This window comes from Limulus polyphemus, unplaced genomic scaffold, assembly GCF_000517525.1.
Source record: "Limulus polyphemus unplaced genomic scaffold, Limulus_polyphemus-2.1.2 Scaffold7245, whole genome shotgun sequence".
In the NCBI taxonomy this organism is placed as follows: Eukaryota; Metazoa; Arthropoda; class Merostomata; order Xiphosura; family Limulidae; genus Limulus; species Limulus polyphemus.
The window spans coordinates 1,170-12,685 of record NW_013672855.1 but is presented as its reverse complement, the minus strand read 5'-3'; the positions used below and the strand labels follow the sequence as shown (position 1 = coordinate 12,685).

At 36.4% G+C, this 11,516-nt stretch overlaps 1 protein-coding gene across 3 annotated transcripts in view; it reads right to left on the bottom strand.

Annotated features, from left to right (window-relative positions):
• Positions 1-11,516, bottom strand: part of LOC106474455 — a 15,002-nt gene that overhangs the window by 2,565 nt on the left and 921 nt on the right. The window contains exons 2-4 of one of the 3 annotated variants that reach the window (XR_002613953.1): positions 7,568-7,774; positions 4,936-5,038; positions 2,608-3,213 (exon numbers count right to left, since the gene is read on the bottom strand). Coding sequence is in view for 1 of the 3 variants with exons in the window: in XM_013935148.2 (XP_013790602.1) it covers positions 2,914-3,085 (172 nt within the window). In the remaining 2 variants the exon portion in view is untranslated. The remainder of the gene's footprint in view (positions 1-2,607; positions 3,214-4,935; positions 5,039-7,567; positions 7,775-11,516) is intronic. The other 2 variants (XR_002613954.1, XM_013935148.2) reach the window with 2 other exon arrangements.

Genomic DNA, 11,516 nt, shown 5'->3' with positions numbered 1-11,516 from the left:
TCTGATACATTCTGTTTTACACAGTTGGTGCCAACAATAGATTACAAGTATGAATTCACTTCCTCTGATACATTCTGTTTTACACAGTTGGTGCCAACAATAGATTACAAGTATGAATTCACTTCCTCTGATACATTCTGTTTTACACAGTTGGTTCACTAGTAATATGGTTTCATAGGTTACAGAGTTAATATTACAACCAGTTTATTTTTCTGGATTACGATAAGTGGGGTGGGGGGGGTTCTGCCAACATCTACGAAAAGCAAATGACCTTGTAATAACTACTTTAACAGGATATTTAGTATGACATAACTAGGAGAAGAAAAACAGTGTTGTTCAATATATATTTTTATCATGTTGGAAACTAAGGTACAAAAAACCAATGATAAACATTACGTAATGTAACAATCCGTTTTTACAGCGACAACCTTTGATGTAGCATTTCAGTTTGGTTCTGTAGTTTTGAAAATTCACGATCTCAAAAATGAGAAACTTGTTTTAACGTGTACTTTTCATAATCATTTTATATTCTGACGAACCTGATTGTATTTTGTGTGAAAACAGCATGGTTGATGTGTTTAGAAGTTTGACTAGAAAAGTGTACTGGCATTATAAAATAATTGTTGTTATAAAGTTTGGAGGAAAGAAACATTAAACCTCAGTATTTCAAACAAATTAGAGAACTACGTTAACAAATGAGTGAACGATCATTCTCAGATATTCATTTAGCATTTGAAGCTGTGTACAAACAATCATTATAAATGTATGCTGTGAAACAATGAATAAACATCAGGTACGAGAAACAAGTATTATCTATGTATGATATAAACGAGAGAGAGATACATACACAAAAACTATGACATAATTTAAGGACACCAACTGGATTGTTTATCCATCTAGGCCATCCCATCCACTAAACTCAAATTTAAAATAAAACTCTCATACCCAGCCCTTAGCATTTAAATATTTACCAAGCTTTCCCTTAAATTAACCATATCTGAAGGCAACTAACTCTTAGGCCAACAAATCTGTTATAAAGATAAAGCTGAAGATGACTGCCAGAATCTCTATTTTCATTCGCTAGTCCTACCATTCTCACCATTAAATAAGTAACAGGTGATGCATTAACACTATTAATTCCCTTATCAATGTTTAACACATATCAATCAGATTCCTTAGTCCTACCATTCTCACCATTAAATATGTAACAGGTGATGCGTTAACACTGTTAATTCCCTTATCAATGTTTAACACATATCAATAATGTAACCAGCACACGCGGAAGATGAATATTATAGTAATTTTGGTGTTAAATAATGTAACCAGCACACGCGGAAGATGAATATTACAGTAATTTTGGTGCTAAATAATGTAACCAGACACACGTGGAAGATGAATATTATAGTAATTATGGTGCTAAATAATGTAACCAGACACACGGGGAAGATGAATATTATAGTAATTTTGGTGCTAAATAATGTAACCAGACACACGTGGAAGATGAATATTACAGTAATTTTGGTGCTAAATAATGTAACCAGACACACGTGGAAGATGAATATTATAGAAATTATGGTGTTAAATAATGTAACCAGCACACGTGGAAGATGAATATTATAGTAATTATGGTGCTAAATAATGTAACCAGCACACGCGGAAGATGAATATTATAGTAATTATGGTGTTAAATAATGTAACCAGACACACGTAGAAGATGAATATTATAGTAATTTTGGTGTTAAACAATGTAACCAGCACCCGTGGAAGATGATTATTATAGTAATTTTGGTGTTAAATAATGTAACCAGCACACGCGGAAGATGAATATTACAGTAATTTTGGTGTTAAATAATGTAACTAGACACACGTACTATAATATTCATCTTCCAATTATGGTGTTAAATAATGTAACCAGCACACGCGAAAGATGAATATTACAGTAATTTTGGTGTTAAATAATGTAACCAGCACACGCGAAAGATGAATATTATAGTAATTTTGGTGTTAAATAATGTAACCAGCACACGCGGAAGATGAATATTATAGTCCCAACACACCTGGTTGACTGTTTTATTTTAAAAAAGCTGTATCACACCATCAAATGAAATCAATAAAGTAGCTTTATATACATCAACTGTATATGCCGTTGAAACCCGATGACCTAAAGATGTGCTTGGAGAGACAGTCAATACCAATATCAAAAACAAAACAATACGGTACAAACCGCAGATATAAACCTGATCTATAATATACCACTATGGTAGCTATTTTTTACAGAGACATAATTACAACATACATAGATATATATATATATCATTGGTGCAGTACGAAAACACAGATACAATGCAAACAGATGTTATTACTTATCAAGTACGCCCCCCCCCCCAGTGGCACAGCGGCATGTCTGCGGACTTACAACGCTAGAATCCGGGTTTCGATACCCGTGGTGGGCAGAGCACAGATAGCCCATTGTGTAGCTTTGTGCTTAATTACAAACAAAACTTATCAAGTAACATAAAACAGTCGATTAAGATAAAAAACTTAAAGAATTTCCTTTAGCTGCCTGGTTCAAAGCACAGGTGAAAAGTATATAAAAACTTAGATTACCTGCAAGTAAGTGACACATTAATGCTTAGATTACCTGCAAGTAAGTGACACATTAGTGCTTAGATTACCTGCAAGTAAGTGACACATTAATGCTTAGATTACCTGCAAGTAAGTGACACATTAATGCTTAGATTACCTGCAAGTAAGTGACACATTAATGCTTAGATTACCTGCAAGTAAGTGACACATTAATGCTTAGATTACCTGCAAGTAAGTGACACATTAGTGCTTAGATTACCTGCAAGTAAGTGACACATTAATGCTTAGATTACCTGCAAGTAAGTGACACATTAATGCTTAGATTACCTGCAAGTAAGTGACACATTAATGCTTGCTTCAAGTTGTTCTCTTCTTTTCGGCCTTTTAATACATCAGTAATCTCTTTTATAAACTCTTCCTCTTCTTCAGACTGGACATACTTCTTGAATGTATTTGCTGACAAGAGACCATAGATTTTAACCTCCGTGTCACCAGCCATATATTTTACAGAATAAAACCATTTCTTCTGGTTTGCAATTATCTGGAGGATAACCTTTAATTTTGACGGAGATGCCACAGGGATGCCGTACTTATTGACTTCATTTTCTGGATCACACCACTGAGCAGCTGCAAAGGAAAGAACAACAGTTACAAAATACAAACTGTTCGTTACGCAGACAGTTCCTTATAAACTGTTCGTTATGCAGACAGTTCCTTACAAACTGTTCGTTATGCAGACAGTTCCTTACAAACTGTTCGTTATGCAGACAGTTCCTTACAAACAAGTTCTTTCTCTCTTCCCACACTCTTAACATCAGCTCAATGGTGCTGGATTTCTTTATGTCGAAAATAAAAGAAGAATGCGCGAATGTAAATGTAAAAATTGAACAATTCCAAATTATCGGAAAGGCTGAAAATAGAAGTGGTTAAGACTAAAAGAAACATTAGCCATAAAGAACTTAATAATTGAACTAAACAAGAAATCCAGCACTGGTGAGCTGATGTTAAAAGTGTGAGAACAGAGAAAAATTTTACATGTTTGAAATTATCTTGTGTTATTTATTTAAATATACAAGTTTTATTTATCTTTTGGCCACCTATACTTGTTTCCTTTTCATCCGCAACAGGTGTATATTCAACAAGAATTCAGCTACAAAAGTTGAGCCATACACTATCGTTATTTGGTGAACACGATACATTTTGGATTTCTTAGCTAGAGAAAGATGTATGACCAAAACTGGCACTATAATGTATCATAACATAATGTTTGTGGACAACATGGGACCTATTATTCCATCCTCTAAAGTAGATTAAAATAATTAAAAAATAATAATTTAAAGCAAGCCCTTATCATTCATATACTTATCAAGCTTTTACTTAAACTCACTTAAATTAACTGCCTGTACAACATCCGAAGGCAACCCATTCCAAAGACCAACCACCCTTTTAGAAAAATGAAACCGTCTTAGCTGAAGATGACTCCTACCTTGCCAGAATTTACATTTGTGCCCCCTAGTCCTACTATTCTCACTGTTAAATATGAAAACAGATGATGCATCAACACTATCAATTCCCTTTACAATCTGAAACACCTCAATCAGATCCCCTCTAACTCTTCTTTTTTCATGAGAAAACAATTTGAGAAATTTTAGCCTCTCCTCGTTCGACAACCCCTCCAACCCAGGTACCATTCTAGTAACCCTTTCCAACAATTCAATGTCTTTCCTAAGGTAAGAAGCCCAAGACTGAACACAATACTCCAAATGTGAACTAGCCAGTGACATGTACAATGGAATTATAACTTCTTTAGAGTTGTATTCAATTTTAGGTCAAGAGCTGATATGTGGGGAATTCTACATATTTACATCATCATGGCCCTCAGATGGATGCCGGATCTTTCAATAGATTTCATTGGACAGAAAACAAGCCTCAGAATTATTTTTTCTTACTGGGTTTTATCAATCTACAATTGTATCTTCTTCAATCACATGGTACTTAACTTCAGTACAGTAATGTATTTTTAGACCAATAACAGAAATCAGTTGCAAGTCTTAAGGCTTAAACACCAAAAACCTGTTTTCAATACTCATGATGAGTACAGCACAGATAGCCCATTACGTAGATTTGTGCTTAAAAACCAAACAAACATGAAAAATAACACGAAAAACTTACAACTAGCATATTTACCAATTTTATTCCAAATGCTAATATTACATGGTTCCTTGACATGATAAAATATCAAAAATGTTAATCATGCATCAATTACGAAAAAAGGTTTTGACTCATTATAGATCAAATTATAGCAGACTTGCAATTAGACACACAATAAAGTCTCAAAATGTTTCTTACCGAAAAGAAAAGCTTTTTTATGTGCGGCTACATGACAACTGTTTTACTGAATTCCTCTTGCCACTTATCAATAGTTTCTCGCAGGTCTCTTCTGTCAATTCCACTGTGATAAGGAACGATAGATTCGACAAAGAATGTTACTTTTCACAGTTATGTTAAACATAATATTTTCAAACAGATTGTAGCTTGAAATGTATGAATACAAAAAATTTAAGAGATGTTACTATTGCAAATTTTCATGTTTGATATCTTAGTAATTCTAAATTTAGTGTTAGCTCATGTAGTGGTGAGGACTTCTAGGAAAGGTTCTGCCTGTAATTTACTTCCCAGGGAAGTTTCTGCCTGTAGTTTATGTAGTGATGGGGACTTCTAAAGAAGTTTCTGCCTGTAGTTTATGTAGTGGTGAGGACTTCTAAGGAAGGTTCTGCCTGTAGTTTATGTAGTGGTGAGGACTTCTAGGGAAGTTTCTGCCTGTAGTTTATGTAGTGATGGGGACTTCTAAAGAAGTTTCTGCCTGTAGTTTATGTAGTGGTGAGGACTTCTAAAGAAGTTTCTGCCTGTAGTTTATGTAGTGGTGAGGACTTCTAAGGAAGGTTCTGCCTGTAGTTTATGTAGTGATGGGGACTTCTAAAGAAGTTTCTGCCTGTAGTTTATGTAGTGATGCGGACTTCTAGGGAAGTTTCTGCCTGTAGTTTACTTCCCAGGGAAGTTTCTGCCTGTAGTTTATGTAGTGGTGAGGACTTCTAGGGAAGTTTCTGCCTGTAGTTTACTTCCCAGGGAAGTTTCTGCCTGTAGTTTATGTAGTGGTGAGGACTTCTAGGGAAGTTTCTGCCTGTAGTTTATGTAGTGATGAGGACTTCTAAAGAAGTTTCTGCCTGTAGTTTATGTAGTGGTGAGGACTTCTAAGGAAGGTTCTGCCTGTAATTTACCATTTCTATGGGGATGGGGAGAAAACACCCATGTGTTGAAACTTTGTAAATTACAGCAAAGCTAATACTAAACTAGTAGCGGTAAGTCTGAATGCTTATAATGCTAAAAACTGGGTTTTGATACCCATGGTGGGCATAGCACAAATAACCCATTGAGTAGCTTTGTGCTTAACCACAAACAAACAAAAATAAACTAAACTTCTAACTGGAAGATGGTCCCTTAGGAAAGACAACGCAAATGTTATTGTCTTCTATAGGTCAAAAATAAGGGTTGGATCACTTGAGAGCCCCAGCAGGATCAGGGGGATATTCCCCTGGAAGGTTGCAAGTTTTTAACATTTGGGGAGGTAAAAACTGCTTAATATTTACATTTCACTAAGGAGAAGTCAATATTTTTTCAACTGGTTTCATTAGTTTTTTATATTGCTGTCAGCAATCAGTGCTAGGAACAATAACAACATAGGCATTTTTTTCTTCTTCTTATATTCTGAAACTTAGCACGAAGCACTTCTTCCCTACGGATACAGTCAGCTGTAAGGATATAAGAAAATTAATACCATAATTATTGATTAATTAATTAGGATACTTCCAACTATTCTTCCACTTCTTTTTCATCAAATCATCATCACTATAATCACTCTACATTTGTCTTATAAAATACCTATTCACTGTCTGACCTTTCGACCATCCTACTCCAATGTCATCTGCTAGCAAGTTAAGATGCTAACATGATAATGTGCAAATTAAGGATTTGGACACGAGAAAAATGAAACAAGATAAAGGGTAATAATAAGAATACAAATTTCAGAATATAGACGGATGAAAGAAACCATCATTTTGTGAAAAAACATGGAAGTCCATAGGATTACACACTGGTTCCAAAAATCGGAAGATAGCCCTTGTGGTGGAAAGGATACATTTGCACTCTTCCACAGAACACAATGAAAAACACGAAACTGACCTGTTACTCAGCCTGAGTATGCCATGTGGCTCAATGAAAAACACGAAACTGACATGGCACCAGTAAATGAAACAATCTTGTTAATCATAATTAAGTAACCATCTCTACTCAGAAAAACCCAGAAACCCATTAAAACCCAGATAATCCTCCTTCCAGAAAGCAACTGTTATAAGTTTTTTCTTCTAGTGCATTCTAAGTTATAGCAACAAAACTGAAACGTTAGCCAGCAATTTGCTTGTTTGCAAGCTTTAAGTTTGAGCCCTGATGCATGTTCCCATCTTCCTAGAAGTCGAGTCAGAGATAAAAAAGAAACAATGACTATTGTATGAGTCCTGTTGAGACACTAAGGTGTCTGTGTTGAGTCCTGTTGAGACACTAAGGTGTATGTGTTGAGTCCTGTTGAGACACTAAGATCTCTGTGTTATTAGAATTAATCTCATAACCCATTCATTATTTAAATTACATTCGACCGTACCAATGAACCGTACTCTCGAACAGAAATAAGATTATGGAATTAAAACACAAAACTCCAGGGTTAGATTCCCTGTGACGGTGCATTGTGTAGCTTTGCATAAAAACAACAACAACAACAACAAAAAAAAAACAAACAAATGTACCAATACCATACACTCTTTATGTTTTAAATGCTAACTTGTAACTGCAGACTATGTGAGGCAAATATTTCCTGATCATGATAACTTTTCAGGGAATGGAAACATAATTAATATATACAAGTGTTTACCTGAATCCCACTTTTTTACTCAATGAATCCAGCTTTCTCTGTTCATATGACGTCACAAACATCTCAAAACTTGACGGTAAATGTTGCAGAAGTTCTTTTACCTCTTTGAATCCTTGTACTGCCTTGGAACTGAAAATAACTTTATACTTCCATATGTCACTACTTCCACCTTCTGCCATGATTTACTTCTTGTCCTCACTGAAAGAGCTGTGATAATTTTACCTAATTAGTTCCACATTACTGTTAATCACATTTTACAGAATAATAAGAAGCATTTCAGTCTATTATACCACAAAGAAATATCTTCAGACACTGCAACCTGGTGGTAGATAATGAAATGTCGCATTGTTTTTATTTATAACAGAATATTTGATGTAACCTATCATCAAATGGGATTAATTTCATAATTATCTATAGTAAAAGTAAGTGACCAAATTATATTTAAATACACCATTAACTGACGCAGAAGTAGTGGACCTAATACGATGAAACACATCACTGACATCTGAAAATACACAAAAGTTATAATGTGACGGTCAATCCCACTATTCGTTGGTAAAAGAGTAGCCCAAGAGTTGGCGGTGGGTGGTGATGACTAGCTGCCTTCCCTCTAGTCTTACACTACTAAATTAGGGACGGCTAGCGCAGATAGCCCTCGTGTAGCTTTGCGCGAAATTCAAAACAAACCCTCTTTTCACAAGATTAGCTTTTCTCGTTTTGTGCTGCCCTCTATATGCAAACTTTTTCAGAAACGCATGCCGCAAGCCTTCATCCCCCCTCTGTTTGAATCCAAAGTTCCACCACATTTCTCTTGCAAACCATCATGCGTCACCTCTCCACCAATAAGAGAGCACTACTATCATGTGACTCCCTCTACACGCCACTACCGAACTATCACTTCGAAGTTTGGAAGAAGAGACAGAGCTCCCTTTTCACAAAGTGACCTGAAAGTTATTATGAAACCCGACTTTAGACTAAAAAAGTTTTTCAGTTACAAAGATCGTTTGTTCATTGTTCACAATTCGTCTACTTATACAGGTGCAGAGATTGTAAGGCCTCCTATATTGGTGAAACCAAACGTCACTTTAAAGTACGAGCATGTGAGTACATGGGCATATCTATAAAAAATTGGAAGAAAGGTTACAAACCCTCCCAACTCCGCCATCTATCAACACAATAGAGAAACAGAACATCCGATTTCTCTCTCAAACTTTAAAATTCTTTCAACAGCCAAACATGATACTGAACTTCTTATAAAAGGACTATTTTATGTATCTGCTCGTTTGCTAATTTCCGGTAGAAATTATTTCCGAGGAACTTCAGCGATACAAGTCCTTTCTTGATTAAACCAGTTTATTATTTCTCGATACAAACTTTTAGCACACAGTAATTCCACTATCAGTGCGTTTCTCGTCACTTTCAACTTAACAACTTTTACAATACACGCTATAGATCATAGCGATTCACACTCTCGATAACTTACTGTGAATACTGTTCGTTTTAACCATACATTCCATTGCCGCTGGCTTTTCTCGCCAGGCTTATATACTAACAAAGGGGGCGCCTCGAATGCACTCGGACCTCCCGGATCATTCGAGGAATTCATCACGTTTCACCAGCGTCATGCGACTTCCGCTGTCGTAACAATATTATACATAAAAACCCTTCTCCCGTCCCTAAATAACACACAGTCTTTACTGGATTTAAAGCTATTTTATCTATTTAACTTGTGCCTCAGTTTTCATTTTCTCCTGTTATATTTGTGTATTAGATTTGTTTATTTCTTGTGTATATATATATCTGTTATAATTACAAATACTGTTTATTTGTTTTGTAACCCTAGATTACTGATGATGAAATTATGACGATTCCGAAATGTCTAATAAATGCTTCCTGTTATTACGTTCGTGTTTTGTTTTATCGTTAAACTTAAAGGAAATGGCGCAAGGGTACCACCAGGAGTGGTGCCTGAGGCGTAATTTGACTCAACAAGGGGAAACTCACCCGGCCTGGACACTGGATTGGTCCCGACTACCAGTGAAAGTGGGTTTTCTTGGGGTACTCCAGTTTCTTCCCACACCAAAATTTATAGGCATTGGATCTACAGATCCCAGCCATGGCATTTGGATCCATTGATCCAAACCAGACCCTGAAGAGGCCCGTTTGTTTCAGTACTTTGTCAGCAATCAGTTCTCGACGTATCTTCTTTTTTATGTATGCATATATGTGTGTGTATATATATATATACATACATCAAACTACAGCCCAGTTAGAATCAGCACACTTGGCTTGGATAGACCTCGTTAACCTTCAGAAATTTATCATCTTTAGTCTCGCGCGAGGTGAAGGAAGATTGCTTAAACTTCGAACACCCTTGATGACTAATCATTCCTTTCGAATTAATTAATTTTGCATCAAAATAACTGCCAGGCATAACACATCACCGTTCCCAGTTGGCCCCTGAAGATGAAAGGTCCATCTTTCGAATGCGCTCGGGTTATAAGGCTTTTATCATCTAGTACCTAGGGTGATCAGGTTTCCAAACCGAAAAATCGGGACAGCCCTTGTCCCTAATTTCCAAATGATCTTTGAGCTCTTCTTTTGACAGTGTGATCCATAATGTTCAAACAGTCAATACGTTTCTCGTCACTTTAAACTTATTTACTTTTATAACACACGCTATAAATCACAGTGTGATCCATAATGTGCAATCTTCCACTGTCTATCTAAAACAATCGACTTCGTTGTCAGACTCATCTTTAAAAAGGGTCTGATTAAATGTACCTAACAAAAAAACACATTCTTTCTGGCATTTTGACACTATGGTAGGTTAAACATTTTCAATAATAAAAATATCTTTGTTTTTGAATTTCGCGCAAAGCTACACGAGGGAGAACATGTCACCTTCCGTTACACATTGACCAATTGCTGGAGGTCTACTACAGTACTAACAAATCTGCGCAGACTTGGGTTTCTCATCGCGCATTCACGGAACTTTCGAGAAAGTACGTTACAACAGCGAGTAAGTCTAGTAGGCCTAATACGTTCGTGATTCGATGCGACTTACCGTTTGATGTATTTATCATAAAACTGGGACGTTTCGTGCGTCCCGAGAACTTTTCTCTGGACACAGGGACAATCATTCAAAAAACGAAACAGTCCCGCCAAAACCGAGACGTCTGTTCACTCTTAAGTAAATTATACAAATAAAACCAATGGATCTTATCAGAAGAAGTGATTTTTGTATAATGTCATTTGTTTTTACTGCTAGTTCATTAAATAAAGAGGTATTGGAACGTTTTTCCGCCAGAAAAAAAAAAAAAAGGGCACTGATAATGTGTATATGGTTAGATGGAGAGATTATTTCCCCGAAAGGGGGTCGACGGCCCCCTGGAGGGGTATCCTGTTTTAACCATTCGCACTATTACACAGTAGTATGTTGTCTGTCGGTCAGTCAATCAGTAGACACTTAAGTAAATTACCTCACATAAGGGATGCTTAATTTTGCAATTTGTACTGTCGTCACGTCAGTAGAACGTGCGCATGACATGAATCACGAGAAGAATTATGAACTTTATAGGCTACAACCCGGCATGACGTATAAACTTCATAAAGCAAGAAATAAAAATATTTTGTTTGCTTTTTAATTTCGCCCAAAGATACACGAGGGCTATCTGCGCTGGCCGTCCCTAATTTAGCAGTGTAAGACTAGAGGGAAGGCAGCTAGTCATCACCACCCACCGCCAACTCTTGGGCTAATCTTTTACCAACGAATAGTGGGATTGACGTCACATTGTAACGCCCCCGCGGCCGAAAGGGCGAGCATGTTTGTGGGACGGGGATTCGAACCCGCGACCCTCAGATTGCTAATCGAGCACTCTAACCATCTGGCCATGCCGGCCCTAAAAAATATTTGTTACTGTTAATTTTAGTGTTATTTACTCTTGCG